At 37.8% G+C, this 20415-nt stretch overlaps 1 protein-coding gene across 1 annotated transcript in view; it reads left to right on the top strand.

Moving 5' to 3' along the window:
- The first annotated feature begins 973 nt into the window (after positions 1 to 973).
- Positions 974 to 20415, top strand: part of LOC131781192 (uncharacterized) — a 31972-nt gene continuing 12530 nt past the window's right edge. The window contains 15 exon segments of the mRNA XM_066163294.1: positions 974 to 1147; positions 1772 to 1984; positions 5453 to 5548; positions 6055 to 6240; positions 9775 to 10114; positions 10684 to 11046; positions 12246 to 12412; positions 12882 to 13037; positions 14273 to 14787; positions 15401 to 15609; positions 16104 to 16532; positions 16535 to 17571; positions 17994 to 18186; positions 19176 to 19283; positions 19783 to 20018. Coding sequence (XP_066019391.1) covers positions 1127 to 1147; positions 1772 to 1984; positions 5453 to 5548; positions 6055 to 6240; positions 9775 to 10114; positions 10684 to 11046; positions 12246 to 12412; positions 12882 to 13037; positions 14273 to 14787; positions 15401 to 15609; positions 16104 to 16532; positions 16535 to 17571; positions 17994 to 18186; positions 19176 to 19283; positions 19783 to 20018 — 4269 coding nt within the window. The 5' untranslated portion in view covers positions 974 to 1126.

Here is a 20415-nt window from a genome sequence, read left to right as displayed (position 1 = left end):
TAGGTGGCTGTTTCTTCTGTTGTTCCTCGCTTTAACCCTGTAACCAATTGGAGTGACCAAAAAGGCATCATCGATACATTTTAGAGAAGACGAAATTAACAAGAAAGAAAAAAATCAACCGGAGGATTTTGTTTGAGTTGGCACTAAATTCTAAGACCACTGAAATCAAAAGAAATGTTTGGAAGAAATTGCCGGCAATTGAAAATTGGGTCTTGGGAGTTAAAAGGTTAAAGGAGTTTCCTAATGATACTTAAAGTCATTTCTACGATTTGAAGGAAACCTTGACCTTGAAATTCCGTCACAAAGCATCCTTCACGGTCACTCGACGTAAGCTGTCATTAGACATCTTTCACCGTTTTTGTTTTGTTTTGTTTTTCACCTTTTACCATCACAAGGCATCGATCTCTGTCACCGTCTATCGACCTTTAATGATCCCTGGCAAAATTGAATGATTTCTAATGATCGAGAACGATGCTCGGTGAAGGTGGATGATGTCTTATGATAATAAATGATATCTTATGAACGTGAATGATGCTTATCGAAGGAGAATGGTGAGTGACGTCTTTAACCGGTTTGACGATGTCTTGTGAAGGTGGATGACAACATAAAACAAATAGATGTCCAGTGACGGAAAATGATATCTTATGAGGGTAAAGGAAACATATGACTGTGATGCCTGCTTAAACTGATTTCTTGTTGATGTTGTCTACTGTGTCCAATGACCAGGAATTATGCCTGCGGACTTGTACCCATCAATCGGGCCCGAATCACTGAAATTTAGATAACTACCGTGTAATTGATTACAATGAGCGATGAAAAGACCTTAAGCAGTCTCACATATTTAAAGACGGATTAATTTGTGGAACATTGTTTGCTCGAAGTACTCAAGGACTTCGTAAAAGCATAATAAACAAAGGATACATTGTGACTACCACATGGAGCCTTGAACTGCCAGGAAAGTAGCCACGTGACCCATCATTATTGTACGAAAATGGCGCAGGACGGTGGACACATGGTGAACATGATTTCCGGTAATGTGGAGCTACGATGCAACGTCTCGTGGATGAAGAAAGCTTGAGCTGTTAACCAGCGGATAGTGTTGAACTGAAATTGGAATCTCACAGCGATGAACGTGGTTGTGAAAAGGGTAAGCTATGTTTATATTTTTACTTTGGGCTGCTAACCAGAGCTTGAGAGACATCTTTTGTCCGTGTGTAAATATCTAGCATTTTCATTCATCTTGTCACGTATCTCCAGATTAGCATCTCTGTGCATTTCTTACCTTCCTGATCCTTTATCGTCAGGAGTTTCGGACAACTTACTCGCTTTGGTAAAGTGACTTTTAAAAATACTCTCTGGGTGTTAAAACGTTGAAGGTGAATTATGTACGATTGAGACTTTGGATTAGAAAGTGTTATCTTGGACTTGAAGAGAAATACTCCATTGTCTAGAAGCTGGTCATAATGGAGCGTGCAGCTGCATAATTTGGCAGGTGTTCTATATTCTTCAAGGCTCACCTTGCACACCAGAATAATAACCTTGAAATCATAGTTCTTTGCTGTAAATTAACTCAGCAGGAATGTAAAGCACAAGCAAGAAGGCTCTGAAATCACGAGGTCTTGTCAAATCTAGTTATGCTTTACACCACTGAACGATCCTAAAATAATATCGTTCTGGATTTAATTGTGGGCTTTTCTAACAAGGTTATAATTTTACCTGGATCATAAGCTGTATGGAATTTTTTCCCTTTCTTGTTTAATTTCCAATGCAGGAAAAGGACTGTAGTTGGCTGGGGCAATCAATTGATAGAACCTGTGAATGGTGTTCTTCACCTGATTTTATGAAAAGCGACCTCCCAGGATATATTGATAAAACACTGGATGATTGGCCAGCAGATTTACTATTAGATCTCTGCTACTGCTTTGACTGTGTACAGGAGTATCACAGGCTACAGGAAGAGTTGACTGAACAGAGGCAAAAAAAGGTACTGTTACTGTGTTATCCTTTTATCACAAGGATAGCTGTCAGACTGTGTACTTATTGACTCAGTGGGAGGACTGAACATGAAAATATTTAGCTCAACCTCATGACATATGCACAGACTAAGCGAAGGGAGTTCAGTATGTCATTTATGAGAAACAAATATTTTCCCCTCTGGCTGGAACAAACTCAGTCAATAAGCATTTTATCACATTACCACTAAGTGTTAAAAATATAAAAAAACCGTTTCTAACTAAATAGGATGTGTATGATAGGAACATGGAATTATTTAATGAAATCATATGATTTAATTATTTTATAATATCAAAGCATTGAATTACTATAGGAGACTAGCCGTATGATCTCACAGCATTTTTCCATTGCGTAATATTCTCAGAAAAACAGGAAATCAATCATGGTAAGGCTGTTAGACAAATCCATGGAAAAAACTCATGAGGATATAAATTTTTTATTCTTAATGTCATGGTCATTGTAAATACTATTACTAAATAAGTAAATACTAATCTTGATTTTAAAGTCTGAGTAAGCAAGTTATTTGTATCGAATTTTTCGTTTGTTATGTCAGTCATTTGACCAAGGGTCACAGCCTCAGCATTGCATTCTGTTCTTTTCAAGATAATAATCTTTTTGTCTTTTGCATCCCAACAATCATTGTTTGAAATCATCTGTTAATTTGTGAAATCTTGTTTTGCAAAAAATTTGATTCGAAGCATAGTAAATGGTCACTGGCATATGAACATTCTTAATCCAATGATGATTAAAATTAATATCACCTTGAAAGGATTCACTACCATCCAAAATTCTGTTCATGATAGTGTCAACCTTTTTTTTTTGCTTGATCCATCTGGTGGCTACATTGGATCTCCATTTTAACTTTTGAGAATATGAGAATATGGGAGAGATTTATTGTTCAATGTGTGACAAGCAACTTCAAGAACATACTGTAAAAAATGAACAATGTTGTGAAAATATGAAACTTGAAAAAACAACAAAGAAATTGTATGTGTTAGTAGTGGATTGATTCAAGGATATAAATATGTGAAAGAGTACATAAATTAAAATGAAAATAAATTTACAATTATGAGAAAATCAATTATCATTGAAAGTATCACATTAATAATACAATCTTCAATAAATGTAAAAGGTGATAAAAATGATAAAAATAAGATATTAGATATTTTTTAAAAGATTGAGAGTGTGCTACATCATTGTAATGGTGATTGCAAACAGACGATCAATATTTGTTTTATTTTAACACAAATATTCAAAATGATGAAATTACAATTTTAAAATATACCAATATATTCAAAAAGAATGTTAGCATTTTATAACCAATATTGGTGTAAAACTCAAACACTCATCAGTGATGACATCAAAACAATTATTTGGAGACAAAATTTAATTTTTGTGAATACTCCTTATCCCTTTTGTTAAGTAAAGGACACGTATATCGATGATGATATCATCAAGAACCCTCAACTGAGTCAAATTATTTTGATCATCACATGATTTGCCTCTCATAGAGGACTGCAAGTGAACCAGTACTTTTTCATATGATGTGTTAGCAAAATTCTTTATTTTACTATAAGTCTTTAGCAGCACACCTACTCCAGATATAGTCTCTAATTCAATTGGGTTGAGTGTCACAGCACCTGCAATTATGCCAGATACAACAAGACATGCTAATGATAAATTACATTATAAATTCAATTGTTTAAAATGTTTTTATTTTCTCCTGTCTAAAATAATAGCAGGAATTTCTAATGATAAAATCAGTATGAGGATTTGATTTCATCCACCCACTCCTAAGATCGATATGGCTTCAAGTCTACCAAGAACCCTCCTCCACTCAATGAGTTAAAGAAATTTTCAGATGACATGCTAAAGATTTTACAATCAACAAAATTCAAACAAGTAAACAACCCTTTCCTCAACAAACTCAAAGACGACACCAAACACATAAAAAAGGAAACCAAGCTACTCATTGTCACTGACAAAACAATGAACTTTTACAAACTAGAACCATCAACATACAACAATCTACTAGAACTAAATATCACACTGTCCCACAAAAAAGCACAACCTTATACCACATGAGCCATCCATTCAGAAAACAAAAACATCACAAAGAAACTGGGCATTGGTGACAGGATGGACACCACAGTACAATGACAAAATTTGTAAGTCCTGTGTATAACTGATGCCAGATTTATTCTTCAAAACCATACCAATTGTGAGATAATTGGGAGTCACATTATTGTATTTATGAAGATGAATTATACTTCAGCTTTGATCACTAAACATATTAGTTGATGTTCTCAAAACTGTCTCAACCCTACTAGTAGCAGATATTTGGACTGTTGAATGGTCGATTGATGCTGAAGGAAAATATTATTAAAAAACGACAGTATATTCACTAGTTGCAAAAGGGTACATATTCAGACCTACACAACTGCCATAAAACCCTTTACTTGCATCAAGATGAAGCTTCATCTCATATGTCTCTTTTTTATTTGGTGAAAATCTTTAAATCTTTGTAGTTTGGACACCTGATACATCATCTTTGTCACTAAATTCAGAACTTGGGTTATCCATGAGATATTGAAACACATTAATATCGTCTTGATATGGAATGATTTAATCTGTTATCGAAGTACTCTGTAGGTTTGTATTGCTGTCAGACATCATCTAATTGACATAAGTGTTAGCAGCATAAGTGCTTTCATGTGCATGTGCCTCTTTAAGAGTTATGATACTTCTTGTATTCATATTGAGATTGCCAGACATTATTTTTGACCTATCCATTCTCAAAAATATGTTTGTTTTTGTATCAATATACCATTTGTTTGAAGCGTCTGTTTAATTGACTGGGTCAGCTGGATTATAAATATTGTTTCCCTTCATGTCAAGGCTGTTGGACAAATTATCATTTAATATTATATGAGATTTTTTTAGATCCAATATACCCACAATCTTCATAAACAGTGTTATACACCATCAATTCCAATGCATGGGAACCTAACTTTGCCATCCCCTGTTTTTCTGAGAATGTCACGCAATGGAAAAATGCAGTGAGATCATATGGCTAGTCTCCTGTAGTATTCTAACACTTTGATATTATAAAATGATACCATCAAATGATTCCATGATACAATTTTATCAAATGATTCTATTTAATAATTCCATCAAATGATTTCATCAAATAATTCCATCCCATGGAAAGTAGTATAGAGAGCTGGGGTTTGTACCAGATCATGATCTGGTACTGCTAACTTCTATACTACTTATGTTTGGGCTTGCAAGTTAGAAATGTCAGTTTGGTTTCTGGTGATGGTTATGAGACTATTTGACTATTATCATAGGTTTTCCAGCATGACCAGAATTAGGTTTTTCACTCTCTGGCACAATGAAACATTTCTTTGTCACAAGGAATAATTTTGTTCCCTGATAGGTTTTGCAGCACTTGGATGTTGATAGATTGAAGCTGACAATCAGTACTGCCCTAGAAGATGCAGAACGTAGGGAAGGATTTTTTCCACATATGCAGGTTTGTTTGACTAACATACAAATTGAATATGGGGTTGGAATTTTCTAAGTTAGTCCTTCACTGGCAGTGTACCCCTATTCAAACAGTAACCTGTAAAGCCTACTGCCTGTTGTACCTCATATTATCGCCTAAAATTGCTTCAAATTTTTGAAAATTCATGAGCTTAAAGGACCGCTCTACCAGTTTGAAAATTTCTTTTAACATAAGGATGACCACTGATGAATTGATGCATCAGAGAAGGGTGTATGAATCAATGCACAAAAAATTCAAGGAAAAAGCAAATGAATAAACAAAGGTATGAACAAATGCATTCTTGAATTGATGCATGTGTGAAGACAAAAATCAGGGATTTAAAGGCCATGTGATAAAGGTTTATGGAAATTTGTGTAGTTATTGTGGCTTAATTACTCTGCAATATAACTCAATGACACAATTCTAAACAAAGACAACTTTTCTTTTCAGTGGCCCTGTCATCAATGTTAATAACCTGTTTTAAACTTTTCCAGGATGTCCCAATGAAGTTACAAGTTCCCCTTCTGGAAATGTTAAGGTTCCCATATTTCTTACATAATGAGACACTAGCATTATGGTTTAAAAGAGGACTTATTGCTCTGAATGTGTGTGGATGTCCACTCAAGTTGGAGGAAAAGCTTCCTGGAGCATATCTTCTGCTTGTTCATCCTGATCCAGAGGTATGAAGAATGATTTAATATTATCCAGTAATACAGTGTATTGTTAAATTAAATGTATTGTAATATTAGAAGTATTGTAATATAGTGTTTATATTGAAAAACAGTGTATTGTTAAATAATCACTGTATTGCAAAATATTTACAATGATAGCTGAACTTTGCACTGTTGAATTACTTCATTCAAGACTGCACAACTATACCTAACAACTGCATTGCCAATTGGAGGTTGGGTGCCTGAAACATCCAAGAGCTTCCACTATTGGCAGCCAGCTCCTACATGGAGACTTCTCCCATAGCTGGCAAATCCTGGCAACCCAGCCATGAGCCCCCACATAGGAAAGGAAAACAGGCAGCCGTCACACTTAATAAACAGTGGAAAGAGGTAAGGAATGGGTGGGGAAAACTGCCTGGAGGAAGAGCTGCCAATACTGACAATGCTGCAAGTAAATGCTCAAAGTACACATAAGAATGCCTCAAACAAAGAGCACATGGAATTCTGACACATGCTTCTACAAAAACTGCTGACTACTAGAGAACACTGACGCTCTTTGTTGTTTACTCTGTCAAATTAACTGCATTTAACTGCATTTAACAACTGCATTGTTAACTGGAGGTTGGGTGCCTGAAACTTCCAGCAGCTTCTACTATTGGCAGCCAGCTCCTAGGTGGAGACTTCTCCCGTGACCGGCAAATCCTGGCAACTCAGCCATGACCTCTGAGCTGAGCTCAATCAGCTTGGAGAAATAGGGCTCATGGCAACAGCAGGCCATGGCCTCAAGAAAAACTGCCCAAATTTGACAGCACCCGCTGAGTGGTGGAAGTGAGAGATTCTGACCATCATACCTGCTATGTAATCTGTTTTGCTACTGAGAGGATGCTACCACAGGTGTGCACACATACAATAAATATGCCTCACTTGACCAGCGTCCCATGGTCTTTATGAGGTGGTCGGAAGTGCCCTGCTGAGCAGTTGTAGTTGCAACTCCAATTCTAAAGCTCTGGCCAGAGAACTTTCTGAGAATGCCTGCTACCTATAGTGTAGATTGTAAGAATGAAGATAGACAGACCCCCGAAAGAGGACAGCCATCTTGATAAATAAATGGGAGACCTTTACCTGGTCCTCGAAGGTGAAGGTAGTTTGATAAAGCCAACACAGGGCAGAGTGATGTGGAGCCACACCCAAGGAAAATGAAACAGCCCTGCCAGAAAGGATTAGTCTTTGCGCATTTAATGAACACCTTGAAACTTTGAAGATTTGTCAAGGAATCTACTTGCAGATCTGCTATTGTCAGGTGCACAGCTGAGTCAAAAGGACCATTCATTGTAAACTCACCGGCTCTGAGAAACCTAAAGAAGCCAAAGCAACAAGACTCCCACAGCATGACATTGTCAGAAGTGGAGAAGTCCAAGGAATTGTGCACAATGGCCTAAAGGTCTGCAGTCACAGGCTGACCTGATGTCGTTTAATCCCTCTTAGGAGCTACTGTAGCAGAAGACAGTCAGTGAGTGGGTCAGAACAAACAGCAGACAGATAATCTTTAATATAGGAGTGATTAAGATGATCTGCAAGGCGTGCACAGAAGCGTATTAATGTTTGTTCACTGGCAGGTAGACTGGCATTTTGCTGTCAAGTCACAGGAAGCTGGAGCAGGAGTGACAGTGGTACTGGTGTAGCTACAGTTGCTGCGTGTGGAGCTAGGTGATGGAAACACTGAATCTTCTATGCAATAGAAGGGAAGACGAATGGGGCAGAGGGTAATCCAAAGGGAGGAGCCAGATTGCTGAAATAATTGCCTTGCCACTTCATTCCAAGCAAATAACAATCATCAGAATGGAGAGGGACATTGGGGTACATACTTTCCACATCAAACTTTGCCATAAGTGCTCCTTCACCATAAGCCATGATCCCGCTGATGACATCATCTACTTTCATGTACTGCAAAGAGAAAGGCTCTTCAGGAATGCTGTCATTGAAGCTATGCCTCAATGGCTGGATAAATCCAAGATAAGCCGCCACTTTCCAGGTTGGTATTTCTTTGGGATCACTCCAAAGAGACTGACATGAAGGCTTGGAATTGGAGAAATAGAGTAGGGGCTACAGTTACACCACCTATCTAAAGTTCTGTGAGGAGATACTGGTCAATCACAGAAGGTGTGAAGTGATGCTGACCTCAATGATACCACCAAAGGATCAGTTTCCTGTCGATTTGAAGCACGAGACCGAAGCACATGTATTCGTGGAGTGGCTTTGCATGGCCGCTAAAATGTGTGGTAATGACTTGCCTAACACTCAGGAAAAGGCTGGACTGAGATCCTTGGTGGAGAGCACAAAAGAAGGAGGGTTGACTGCAGGAGCGGAGGCAACCAAGGTTTCTGTTAAGGAAGGAGGAGGATCCACAGAGGACAGGACTGAAGAAATTAATTCTGGTGATTCCAGCATGGTAGTGGCACTGTTATTTGTCGAACGCCTGGAAAGCTGATCCATATGAACGAAAGCAGTTAACCACCAGGAAAACAAATGAAAGATAATAGTGCTTAAGCCTTTCAAGATGAAAACGAATGAGGAAAATGAAAACTGCCTGGAGGAAGAGCTGACACTCCTCACAACACTGCAAATACATGCTCAAAGTACTCACAAGAACACCTCAAATGAAGAGCACGTGGAATTCTGATGCATGTGCAAATGCAAAAACTACTGAATACTAGATACCGCAGATGCTCTTTGTTGTTAACTCTGTTAAATTGCTTTTAACTGCATTATAACTTAAGACTGTTTCTCTTAACTTAAACTCCTGTCAGTATGAGTGACTAAGACATAATTTCCCCATACAATAACAGTACAATATCAAGCAGACAAGTGCCAAGATGTAAAGAAAAATATCAATTGGGGGACTATTAGTTGATTCAATATCAAGTTGCAGAAGTAACATCATGAGAATTGTATTGTAGATACTAAGGAGAATTGCTAATGAGATCTTGGGAGTTTAAGGGTTAATTGAGGTGGCCAGGAGGTGAAGAGATGTTTTGTTTGTTATTGATCTGAATGTTATTCCTTAAAATTTATACAGGAGTAAAATTGAATTGATAAGCATCTTCCACAATGATAAAAAAATGGTATACAATAATACCACAGTACCTAATAATTCAACAGAGATTTTATGCAGAAACCTGTGAAGGCAAATTAAAATAAATTGTGCTCAACCTTTTGCACCAAACCTCAAACTTTGAAAAAAATTCATCAAGTTTATTACTTTTTCGGAATCTGGAGGTCACAGGTTCAAGTCCTTTACTCTACCATCCAGTTTGATTTACTTTGAGTGTTGCAGAATTTGATATAATTTCCTTTTTGGACCTTATGTATAGTTACTGTAACTAATTTGTCTTCTACCTTAATGATTCCAAATTTTAAAAGGTTACATTCTGCGTGGATTATTCTTTGTGTGTTATAAATAGTTATGAATAACACAGAAGTGCTATCACCACTTAAATGAGGTTAGATAACTATTTTTTTTAATTACATATATCTTTATATCAGGTGCGGGGTTGGGCAGTTATAAGTGTGAGAGGACAAGGAATGATAAATCCAGACGAATATGATCTCTTGAAAGAGGTTATCAAGTGGATGATTGATGTCGTGGAGTTTAATCTGTTTGAACTTTCTGAAATTGTAATACCGAAGGACGAAAATACTACTGGCCTGCCTCTTAAATTTCTCCCACCACACTTGTATGTTCCACTTACTATAAAAGAGTACTGGATGGGACTGTTTGTGCTACTGATGCGAATGGATGTGGCCACAGTGCAGTCATGCTTTATGAGTTACACTGGTCACATAGGGATTCTGAATGCAATTGTGCAGCCAATGAGAAATCAAGGTACTTAGGGCCTACTGTTAACCTGTTACAAAATGAGTAGATAAGTTTTGTGTGTAATGATACATTTAAGAGTTAATCTTATTAGTAGAATTACAGTTACAAGTGAACATAAATTATTCCCATATGAGTATTATACCTTAAAGTACAAAGTATGACGATATTGTAAATGCCAGATGAAGCAACAAAAAATTATATTTTACTTTTTATCTGCCCTTCTTTTCGTGCTAATCAAGGTACAGCTCATTTTAAAGGTTATCATAGACTAAATGATAAGCCACCTTCAGCTAAAGAAAGTCTGATTTTTTTAGATTTTGTGACACAAATAGTAGTTCACTCTGAGGATTAAGCTCTTGGAAAGTTTTTGGTGGAGATAGCTGCAAAGACTTAGTCCCCTCTCGGTGTCTGGGGTACCTCCATTTCATTTCTGCCCTTATGCTTCTCCCTTTTCATCACAATGTGACTTTAAGACTATTATTCTTGAGTCAGGTGCTAGACTTCGACGTAAGCATTTTATTTTATATAGATTTGGGCAATTTTAACTCAGATTGTTAACTGCTTATTATCCTCAGAGGTGGAAGCATTTTGGCCAATGCTACAGTGCTTTGTTGTCTTGCAAGAGAGACTTGAAGAGAGAATCTGGCAGATTTCTGTGTTCACATATAAGCCTGAAGAACTCTTTGAGATTATAACGGAAAACTGTTCCTTTAAAGAGGCTATTTTGCAGTGGCAAACCCAAGATGGTGGAGTGAAATTCAAGCCAAAAGATGTCAAGCAGTCAAATAGAGCCAGGTCTTTGAGTGATGCAAAATCTTCCAGTGGATTTTACAACACGGCATTGGCATGGTTTCAACCTTTTGTGCTTTCTCTTCTGGACTTTGATGATGGTCAGCTCTATGTCTCACTTGTAATTAGATATCTTCACAATGTTGCAGGTAAGAATAAAGAATAAATACAGGAGAAACAACACAGCTCTAATCCTTTACACTGTATCAGTAGCATTTATATTCTCCCCACTGTTCTCTTTACATATCCTGTGGTCTTGACAAGGAGAATTTGCTTGACAATCAGGAGCTTCTTAAACCAGTGATTATTTCCTTTACAGGTATCCTCGTCACCTTTTATATTTGAATTAAGCTTAGTGCTGTAAGGAGAAATTAGAGGCCAATCGCTTCTAGAGGGTAAAGGGTTAAAGAAGTTTAAAATGTGCAATTCTATTGAGTCTAATTGTGGGATAATTATGATGTAGCTTTGAAATTGTGTTTGGGAAATTTCGAATACAAAAATACTTTGTGTTCCATGAGAGCTTCCTTTGCAAGTAGTTTTTAGATCAATTGAAAGACGGAAGTTTACGGCAGGGTTATGATACATTTGTTCCAAGAAATTTTAACTGATTTATCTGAGAAATTGTTGATACTTACTTTACAATCTTTGTGGAAAGAAGTTAGTTTAGGCTTGAAAACTTTTTGTAACCTCTGATGGATAAGGGGCTCACCTGGGTAGGATAACGATATCGATGTTCTCCCTTATTCCAAGCATGACAGGTAAAATAACTTTTCAAAACACAAGAGCAACACTTTTACTTGAATTTTTAAGAATTCCAAGTGATTTTAGGTAGTTATAAGTGGTGCCACAGGCGGCTAATTTTACCAGTTATTATCTGGAAAGGAGAACACTGAATGAAAATCAGTCGTGCAACACTTTTGAACGGTGCACCATGGAATATTCCTTTGTATATACACCTAGGCAAGAAATTCCAAGTTACAACTGAGATATTATTGCACTGTGATTGTACATGTATACCTTAACATAGAATATACATTGACTAACACAGTCAATATGACATAAAAACGGACTTTGAATGAATGAGAACTGGCATTAGTTCTCTGTTGACTATGAGCTTGACAACATAATCCAAATTCGGTTTAAGGTAACCCTATCAGTCCCAAGATCTCAATAGTAGTTCTTCTTACTTTCTGCCATACAACTCTTATATTGTTGGTTAAGAGAACTTGGTATTGGATCAAGAAATAATCCCCTAGTTTATATTTTACTGTTTTCTCATCACTTTTCTGCTTGAAATTGTATTGATTCAACAAATCATCTATGCATTCATTAATTAAATTCATTGCAGATGAGTGTGTGACGCAAAGTACTTTCAAGTCGGATGTTCAGTCTACTTTGTTAGGCATAATTCATGAATTGGTCAAGAGACAGATGTCGGTGCTCCTGGCTCCTACAGCTGGCCTTTGGGCAAAAGACATGGTAGATTTTGTTTTAACTGAAACAGGAGACAAGAAGGTGAAATTTACGTTTACCATATTTCCCAGAGATCCTTACTTTAAGGAAATATTTCCATCAGTGACTGGTATTGTGTTACAAGCATGATGTAAATACAGAGGCTTTCCCAGTAATTATCTTGTCAAAGCAAAGGCAAAGGGATGAGTCATAGCTTTTTCTTTCACTGATTTCTCAAAGTGTTATTGGTTGAAGGTTGATTCTTATTTTCAATAGCAATTTTGCTTGTGTTAGATAAGTTTAGTTTGCGAGACATTTTTGATACACATCCACTGAATGTAAGCCCTGGAACTGAAATGCGGGGTTTGGGAGTAGAAAAAATCGCACTGCAACCTCTAATGTTCTCTTTGTAAAGAGTGGCAATGTTTGGGTGAAGTGTCTTGTCTAAGAACATAACACTGGTCAAAGCCTTGACTTGAATCCCAGACATTTGTGTTCCACGTCATTTTTTAATGTACACATTTGTTTGTAGAAAGTTGATGTTACCCGAAAACTACTTCAACTTCTGCTTAAGGCTAGTCATCGAGTGGGATCAAAACATGCCCTCAAGTTCTGGGAATTGTTTGCATTGCCAGGACCCAAGGAGCTGTCTGCAGAGGAAAAGCAGCAGATAATTTCACTCATTGAGGTACTGGTTTTGCCTTGACAATCAAACTTGTTCTTGCCAGTCTCTGAGTGCCTTCCATTAATTGGAGCTGACTGACCTGAGTAGTCAATTCAAACATTGGAGGGCCTCTTTACAGTAATGTTTTTTTTTTCAATCTTTCAAAATAATGGATGAAATGTAGTAGTGGACCGGTTTGGCACGCCAATTACGCACTCTAAAATGTCTTTACTCGGTATGATTTATTTAGAAAAAGTTATGCTAATTTGTCTACCTTCAGAGTTCCCTCATTTCCTAAGGTAGTGGATTTGATATTTATACGATTATTATCAGTTTGGTTAAATTTATTTGGATGATGATTAGTTTTCAGTACATACAGACTGTATTGCTTACTATAGGCGATTATGTGCATGCTCTGATTGGTCGATAATTGTGTCATCTCTTGCTAAAGTCACTCTCAATCAAGGTGGTTATAGAAGGGATTATTCGCTAGTTTTCACTTTGGGAAATAACTGGTAATTAATCTCAAACTCCTTTTAAAAAAATGTACAGTGATAAGTCCTGTGACAGCTTATTCTAGTTTGCACACTTAGTTGAGATTAATTAACTGATGTGTTGTGCACATACTTATAATTCAAAACATTCCTCTAACTGTAATATATTATCAACAAAGTTTCAGCTCAGGAAAGTGACACCTCCATTCAAGAGGCACAAATACTCGGAATAATGTTCGTAATACCTTTGTACACCTGTATCTTTTACCCTCATTAAAGGGAAACATCTCTTCAGGGAACATTATTTTTAGTGTAGTAGGTTTCCCCAGAACGGAGGTTCCCCAGTTTGCACTAATTGCAGTTTATCTCTTAATCCTTTACACCCTGATATCAGAATCTATATTCTCCATACTCTTCTCTATACTTATCCTTTGGTACTGACTTGGAGAATTCATGTAGCAATCAAATCTTCTTGGGTTGGCGATCATTTTCTTTATTCTCGTGATCTTAATGAATGATTCAGCAGTATTTCTGTAAGGAAGAAAAAGATGCTGGTCACTCCTAGGGGCTAAAGGGTTATCGTGTTGATTCAGCGTTGCTGAGATGGGATTTGTTAGTAGAAAAAGTATGTGGAAGTGTATGGCTTAATTTGCATAGTTAAGAAGTATTTATGTCTTGCACTCGTTGCGAGGCCTGTGTATTGATATTAGTTTTGATTTAAAGGCCAGATTATCTGAAATTTCGATTGTTTCATTTGGTCCTTAGGCTCAACCTTCCTTAAAAGTTCCAACCCCTGGATTCCTCAATAAATCTTTGTCTACTGCAAATTCCATGGATAGCGCAGATATCAAATCATGTCGTAAAGCTAGCCTCCCCATGCAGGGTGTTATCCAAATAAAGAAAGAAAAAGCTCAACAGTCACACGAGCAGTTTGATTCTAATGGATTAACGGAAAGAAAAAGCGGCGACGAGGAAAGTTTTCGATCAAGAGTGAGGCCCTGTCCTAGTTCAATGTTGAGCAGTTCTGAAGATGAACAAGGCCTTATCCGTATAGAGAAAGAAAAATCTTGTCAGTCACACGAACAGATTAATTCTAACAGGTTAACAAAAACAAGAAGGAATAACTTGAAAAGCAAGATAAGTTTCCGAGCAAGAGCGAAGCCTGGTCCTAGTTCGCGTGTGAGCAGTTCTGAAGACGAAGAAGAAGAGGAAGAGATTGCTAGCAGGGATTTAATGAAAAGGGGCAAAAAGCCTCGATGTCATTTACGGAATATTAAAGTGTAAGGGAACTTCCCTGTAAATTACCTCATTAAATTTGTCGTTTTTACTTTAGCTCGAGGGCTAGGTCATTGCAACTACTGTTTGTACAAGCAAACGCGGTTACGATGTCTTGTGCTTTGACGGGACACCCCTTATCAGTGTTTTGAAAAAAATGATTCTGAAATGTATTGTTTGCTCTTCCTTCATACCATTGCCAAAACTTCCCAAAACAATTCATAATCAGTTGTTTTGGTTGTTAAAAAAAACAGAGTACTTTCAATTGATTTTGTACATCCTGAACCAAAATAATCTTAACGACCAGTTGGGACCAAGGAAAACGAAAAAGGGTATGAGAACTCAAAGTTAATACAGCAGACTGCCAGAAGCACGGGAAAATGCAAATGACTCAGTCGCGATTGTCTTTAGATTGGTTTAGAAAATGGCACGAGTTTGACATAAGCAAAGCAAAGCAAAACTAGTAAATTACTTCATTTTCAACAGTCCATTGCAAGTTGGTTTCAAATATCACAAAAATGTGTCATGAGAAAGTGAAAACAAACAGACAAACATTTGATGCGTTGTGGGTCGTTGGCCGTTACTATTGCTCATGAAAGATGTACTATTGTTTTCCAGGTCTAAAATGTCTCTAGAGTTGGGTTTTGAACTTATGACAGCCAAAGTTCCTCTAGTAGACTGCGGAGCGTCCTTGGGCCCTGTAAAAGCTGAAAAAAGCGTCCAGCACACGGCTCTTCAAACAACTGTAAAGCATCGAAGAAATAGAGCCAGGAAATCAGCTGGCAGGATAAAGAAAGTTTCTCAGACTCCCATCCTTATGAATTCTGGTACGTTGGTACATCCATAGTTTTCAAGAGTTTATACTTCTTTTTTTTAAAAAAACATTGAGCAAAAGTGTTTTTCATTAGTGAAATTTATACCCTTATTCCGGAGCATGTGTCTGACCAATTAGCTTCCCCTTTGAATTTTTGACTATGAATATATGAAAATCATGTATGTGAACTATGGATAAAGACGTGGACCACACTTGAGTACGGGAATGAAAAAAAAGGAAAAAATTGAAAGTGAACCAGAATGTTGAGCCAGGCCAGAGTTGAGCTACCCTTACAACATATAGATTGTACCCTCAGAGTAAAATTCATATTTCAATTGCTGGCGTTATAACCATTGTTTTTGTCCCTTGCGGGGCTTGTTTTAAGGAGGGTCTCCTATATTTCACTCAGAGAAATTCCAGTTGAATTTGGTGTAGGCTGTACAGTTTTACAAGATTATTCTTCTCGTCAGTACTTTAGACGCGATTTGATTTGCTTGCTTAATCAAGGTGCGTGGAAAGAAGACGCAATTGTTCTGTCGGATGACGAAGAATCCTCACCAGATACATGCAATCAAACAAAGCCCGTTTCCTCGAGACAAGAGCATCTTACATTTTTAGACGATTACTTGAACTGCGAGAGCCTTCAAGACGACGATATTGCTCTCAATAAACTCATGGATGAAGTAGATCCATCGCCAAATTCAGGAACGACTCGGTCGAAAAATTTGTCAACAAAGGAAGCTGTTGATAGTGATAGCAAGATGAGTAGTTCCGACGAAGAGCTCCTTCGTTCGGTTTTCGAAAGTGATGACAAAGGCCGTAAAGTTAAGGTGAAAAGTGAAGACAGAGAGATGGATGGTGAAGGTGCCTCCTGTCGGAAGACCGTCGCAGGCGACAACATTGATAAAATGAAGAGGAAAAACACAACCGAAAGGGATGTTTTTCTTCTCAAAGTGTAAGAAAGTCAGAGTCACGAATTCCAACAAATTATACCAGTATAACAATAAAAACGGAATCCGCTGATTCAAACGATGACTTGAATGATGAGCCCCTCGCAGCACATCATCCTTTTGCTGGTGTGATGGTCAAAACTGAAGTGAACCGCTTTTCGGATGATGAAGCCATAAATGTGGAGGCTGCAAGCCCAGTAGTACGTGACATTGACTGTAGTCTTGTTAAGAAAGAGCAGCCAGAAAACGTTCATAACACCTCTTCATTTGACCATGCAACTGACGCTGAAATTGGAAGAAGTGATTTTATCTTGGCTGGTTGTATAGATTCGGAGCAAAACGCCCAACCAGTTCTTTCTATAGTCAAACCTGAACCTTTGGAACAAGGGGAAGAAAAGACACTTTCTCTCTCTGACATTAGCAAACAGCTTCAGAATGATACTCGTTTCGACGATGATATGAATTTTTGGGGTCACTGCTGCAATTACAGTGAACTTTTGCTGAATTCTCAAGATAATGCCCTCGCAAGCATAGAAGAAGATCTTGTTGACGTATACGGCACGCAAACCACAAATCAGACGGAAGATGACCTTTCGTTGTCAGATGAAGATGCTAATGTTGGGGATATCCCGTTGGACGAACCTGTGCAAAATCCAGACTTAAATGATAACTTTCTGCCAGATGAAGAAGTCAAAAGTGTAAAACCTAAGAAACATGTAACATTTGCACCTGACATACGTTCGTCTGATGCGGTCACAAACTCTTCTGGTGGAATTGCAAGCTTGAGTAAGCTAGCGTCTCCTCAGGCGGCCATAACAAAGCCGACTAGAGTTCTTTCAGAGGATGACTTTTTCCGCGAGATTCTAACCTGGAGGGTGGATCACTTTTTTGAGTCATTGAGAAATGGTAGATCCACCACTTTGCCGCGAAATTATGTTGCAGATCGTGTACCGGAAAGCTTCAACTCTATGGACGAATATTACAAAATATTCAAGCCCTTGCTATTCATGGAAATTTGGCAACAGGTACTAGAGTAAAAGCATATTATAGATTCTATCTAGCCGTTTAGATTTAAAGGACGGGCAGAATGGTAAACGGCGGGTAGTTATGAAAAGTAATCTGCTCCCGTCCCAGGAAAAATGCAACTTGTTTATTAATATTTCTCGTTATCAACTGCTTTTTTGATTTTCCTGCTCTTTGGCACGCCGTAGATATTGCATTTCGTAAAATAGTGCGGGCAGTACTTTGGGAACTCTACTAAACTTACTTTTTAAATATTCGAATGCTAGTGTTTTCGTAACTAAAGGCCTGTCGTTTGTTATAGCAAACTCAAGATACAATTGGTTGTCTGATTCATTTTCTTGTTAGCTCTACACGTAACGATGATCGGTTTGTGACGTTTACCTCGATCAAACTACTTGTAATAACTCTCAATTTTTCATCTTAGGCTCTAGGTTCCTGGGGTGGTAAGGAAGTGAACAGGAAGTGTGTTACCATGAATGTTCTCGATGGAAGTAACGCCAATAGTTTCTGGATCATTCCTTGCCGTGGTGTTATTAACGAACAGCAACAAAAAGGGGCTTTGTTCCCGATGGAAAGTGATTTGGTTCTTGTTACGCGCTCTGCAGCTGATGGAAGAGGTGAATAAGATACGTCTGATGTGGTGAAATTTTCTCCTTGGCTCCAATTTTGATTTATCACCAGGATTTGATATGAAAGATGGGATATTTTTTAGCTCGATCATGCAATGGCCTTGCTCACTTCACTGATACCTAGTGAAGGCTGCAGGGAAAAGGAACGAATGCGGCTCAATTTTAATAGGAAGATTTACTAACATAATGGGTCTATAATGGTGATATATGGTGTATGATATAGTCTTTAATGGCAGTGGGCCTTGCTTACCATAGAGTCTCTGTGGCTCAGTGACAGAGCATCTTAGCGCGGAATGCGAAGGTCTGAGGTTCGATTCTTCGTGAGGACTGATAATTTTTTCTTTGTCCCACGTTCGTGACAAGATGAAAAAAATACCATTCTCTATTTATTCGCCCACAATGTAATGAACTACCATACTCAAAAGCAAAAACTAAAACCGGGGAAAACGTTGAACCACATCACACTCAAATGAAGTGTGTTTCAATTTTCGCGATTATCATAAAAAATTGCCAACGGTTCCTCCAACCAACTGTGGTAACGACTGATGGGATTACTATAGTGTGTTTGTATTTAATAGCACATGAGAATTTTTTTGGAAATGCACCTAGAGTTTTTGTTTCGTTTTTTTTTTTTGTTATGTTTTTTTTGTGTGTGATTGTTCTTTTTCATTTGTTTGTTTGTTTGTTGTCAAAAGGAAGCTAACGATGAAAGTATCATGAAAGGTCGCCAATAGAGCTACCTTAAAATTGATAATTTGAGAAAGGCTGAATAAAGTTATCTTAGAATCATTAATGATTTTGTTAGAAGGGAGCAGAAAATGAAATTCCAGTGGCAGTTGACCATTAGAAGTACTTTAAAATGAAATTTGAGAAACGTGACATCGAGTCATCAAAAGTTCCACATACTCTTATAATGGCTGTATTTTACTTTATTATTATTATCATTATTTTGTTTTTCTTTGTTTTGTTTTTTTTAGATGGGAGTGATAATAACTCGGCAGTTTTCGGATTGGTGGAGAAGTCAGTTCTTCAAAGAGCTAAGCTGTCACGACGGGGTAGTCTGGGAATTAGTGGTGGAGAGGAAGGTATGGTTCCCTTCCCATAAAATGTTATCTTGAAATGATGTTTACTTTTCAACCTCAGTGATGTGTACGAGTCGGGAAGTTATTGTTTGAGGAGGTTAACAGACGAACTTTGTTTCCTTTGTACTTTTTTGTTTCTTGCCAACCAAATATTAGCTTGGCTTAAGAACAGTCGTGACCCCTTTACTTCCAGGCTTGAAACCAAGAGGATAGGTAATGGGAGGAAAGAAAAGTTTTCGTTCGGTATTATTCTTTATATTGACATGAAAGTCTCAGACCTGAAAAGGTAAGAAATGAAAAGGATACTGTGCGAAGAATTGATTTTTAGGTCTTGGAATTGTTAGAGTCCAGTGGAATCGAAGAAGTACCAATTAAAAACTCGGCATAGTTTTCTGTTAGGTTTATTTCACATTGTGTGACAAATTAATATTTGTTCTGTCAGGATGATTTGTCTAAGTCTGTGACTTTAAAAGTTTTTTACCTTGAAGCGTTTGTTCTGTAGAAGCTGTTGTGGCGACGTTTGATCTGAACTTGACCATTAAAACTGCGTCAAACTTCCGACCTGCAAGGAACTGTCGCCTTCAAGTACAGGTTGTGACGTCCCTGTTGACAGCACTGAGGCAGTGGTCTGCGTTAATGCAATTTAGCAAGAGCCTATTGGCCAACGACATTCTTAGACCGCGGAGAGCAATTTATTTCTGCTCCGATGATTATCGTACAATACCCCATGTCGCTCAGGTACTACAAGTAACGGGGAAGTAGCTAGCGTACTGGCGTCACCTTTTTCCTTGGTTTTACGCAGGGAAAGGACATCTGCGAAATTGTGTCCCTAGTCGTTTTCCAGTGTTCCCCTGTAGCCCCCTTAATTTTCCTAACCCTAAGTATAACGGCGTACATCGTACTACTTATTCCACAAAATGTGGAAATCTCGAAAACGCGTTCGACAGCATACGAAATATTTTCACATTGGGTTCATGATCGTTTTTACCAAGCCACGGGTGGGATACCGAAACACGAGTAATATCGCGGTGCGTGCAACGTGGTAAATAGGTTACGTTCGCGTGCAGGTGTGTGGTAACCACTCTTGGATGTTCATGCCAATTTTTCATCGCGCATCCTTACTGATATGTAGCAC

This window comes from Pocillopora verrucosa, chromosome 1 (assembly GCF_036669915.1).
Source record: "Pocillopora verrucosa isolate sample1 chromosome 1, ASM3666991v2, whole genome shotgun sequence".
Taxonomy (NCBI): Eukaryota; Metazoa; Cnidaria; class Anthozoa; order Scleractinia; family Pocilloporidae; genus Pocillopora; species Pocillopora verrucosa.
The sequence above is the reverse complement of the archived record's forward strand: the minus strand, read 5'-3'. Positions and strand labels throughout refer to the sequence as shown.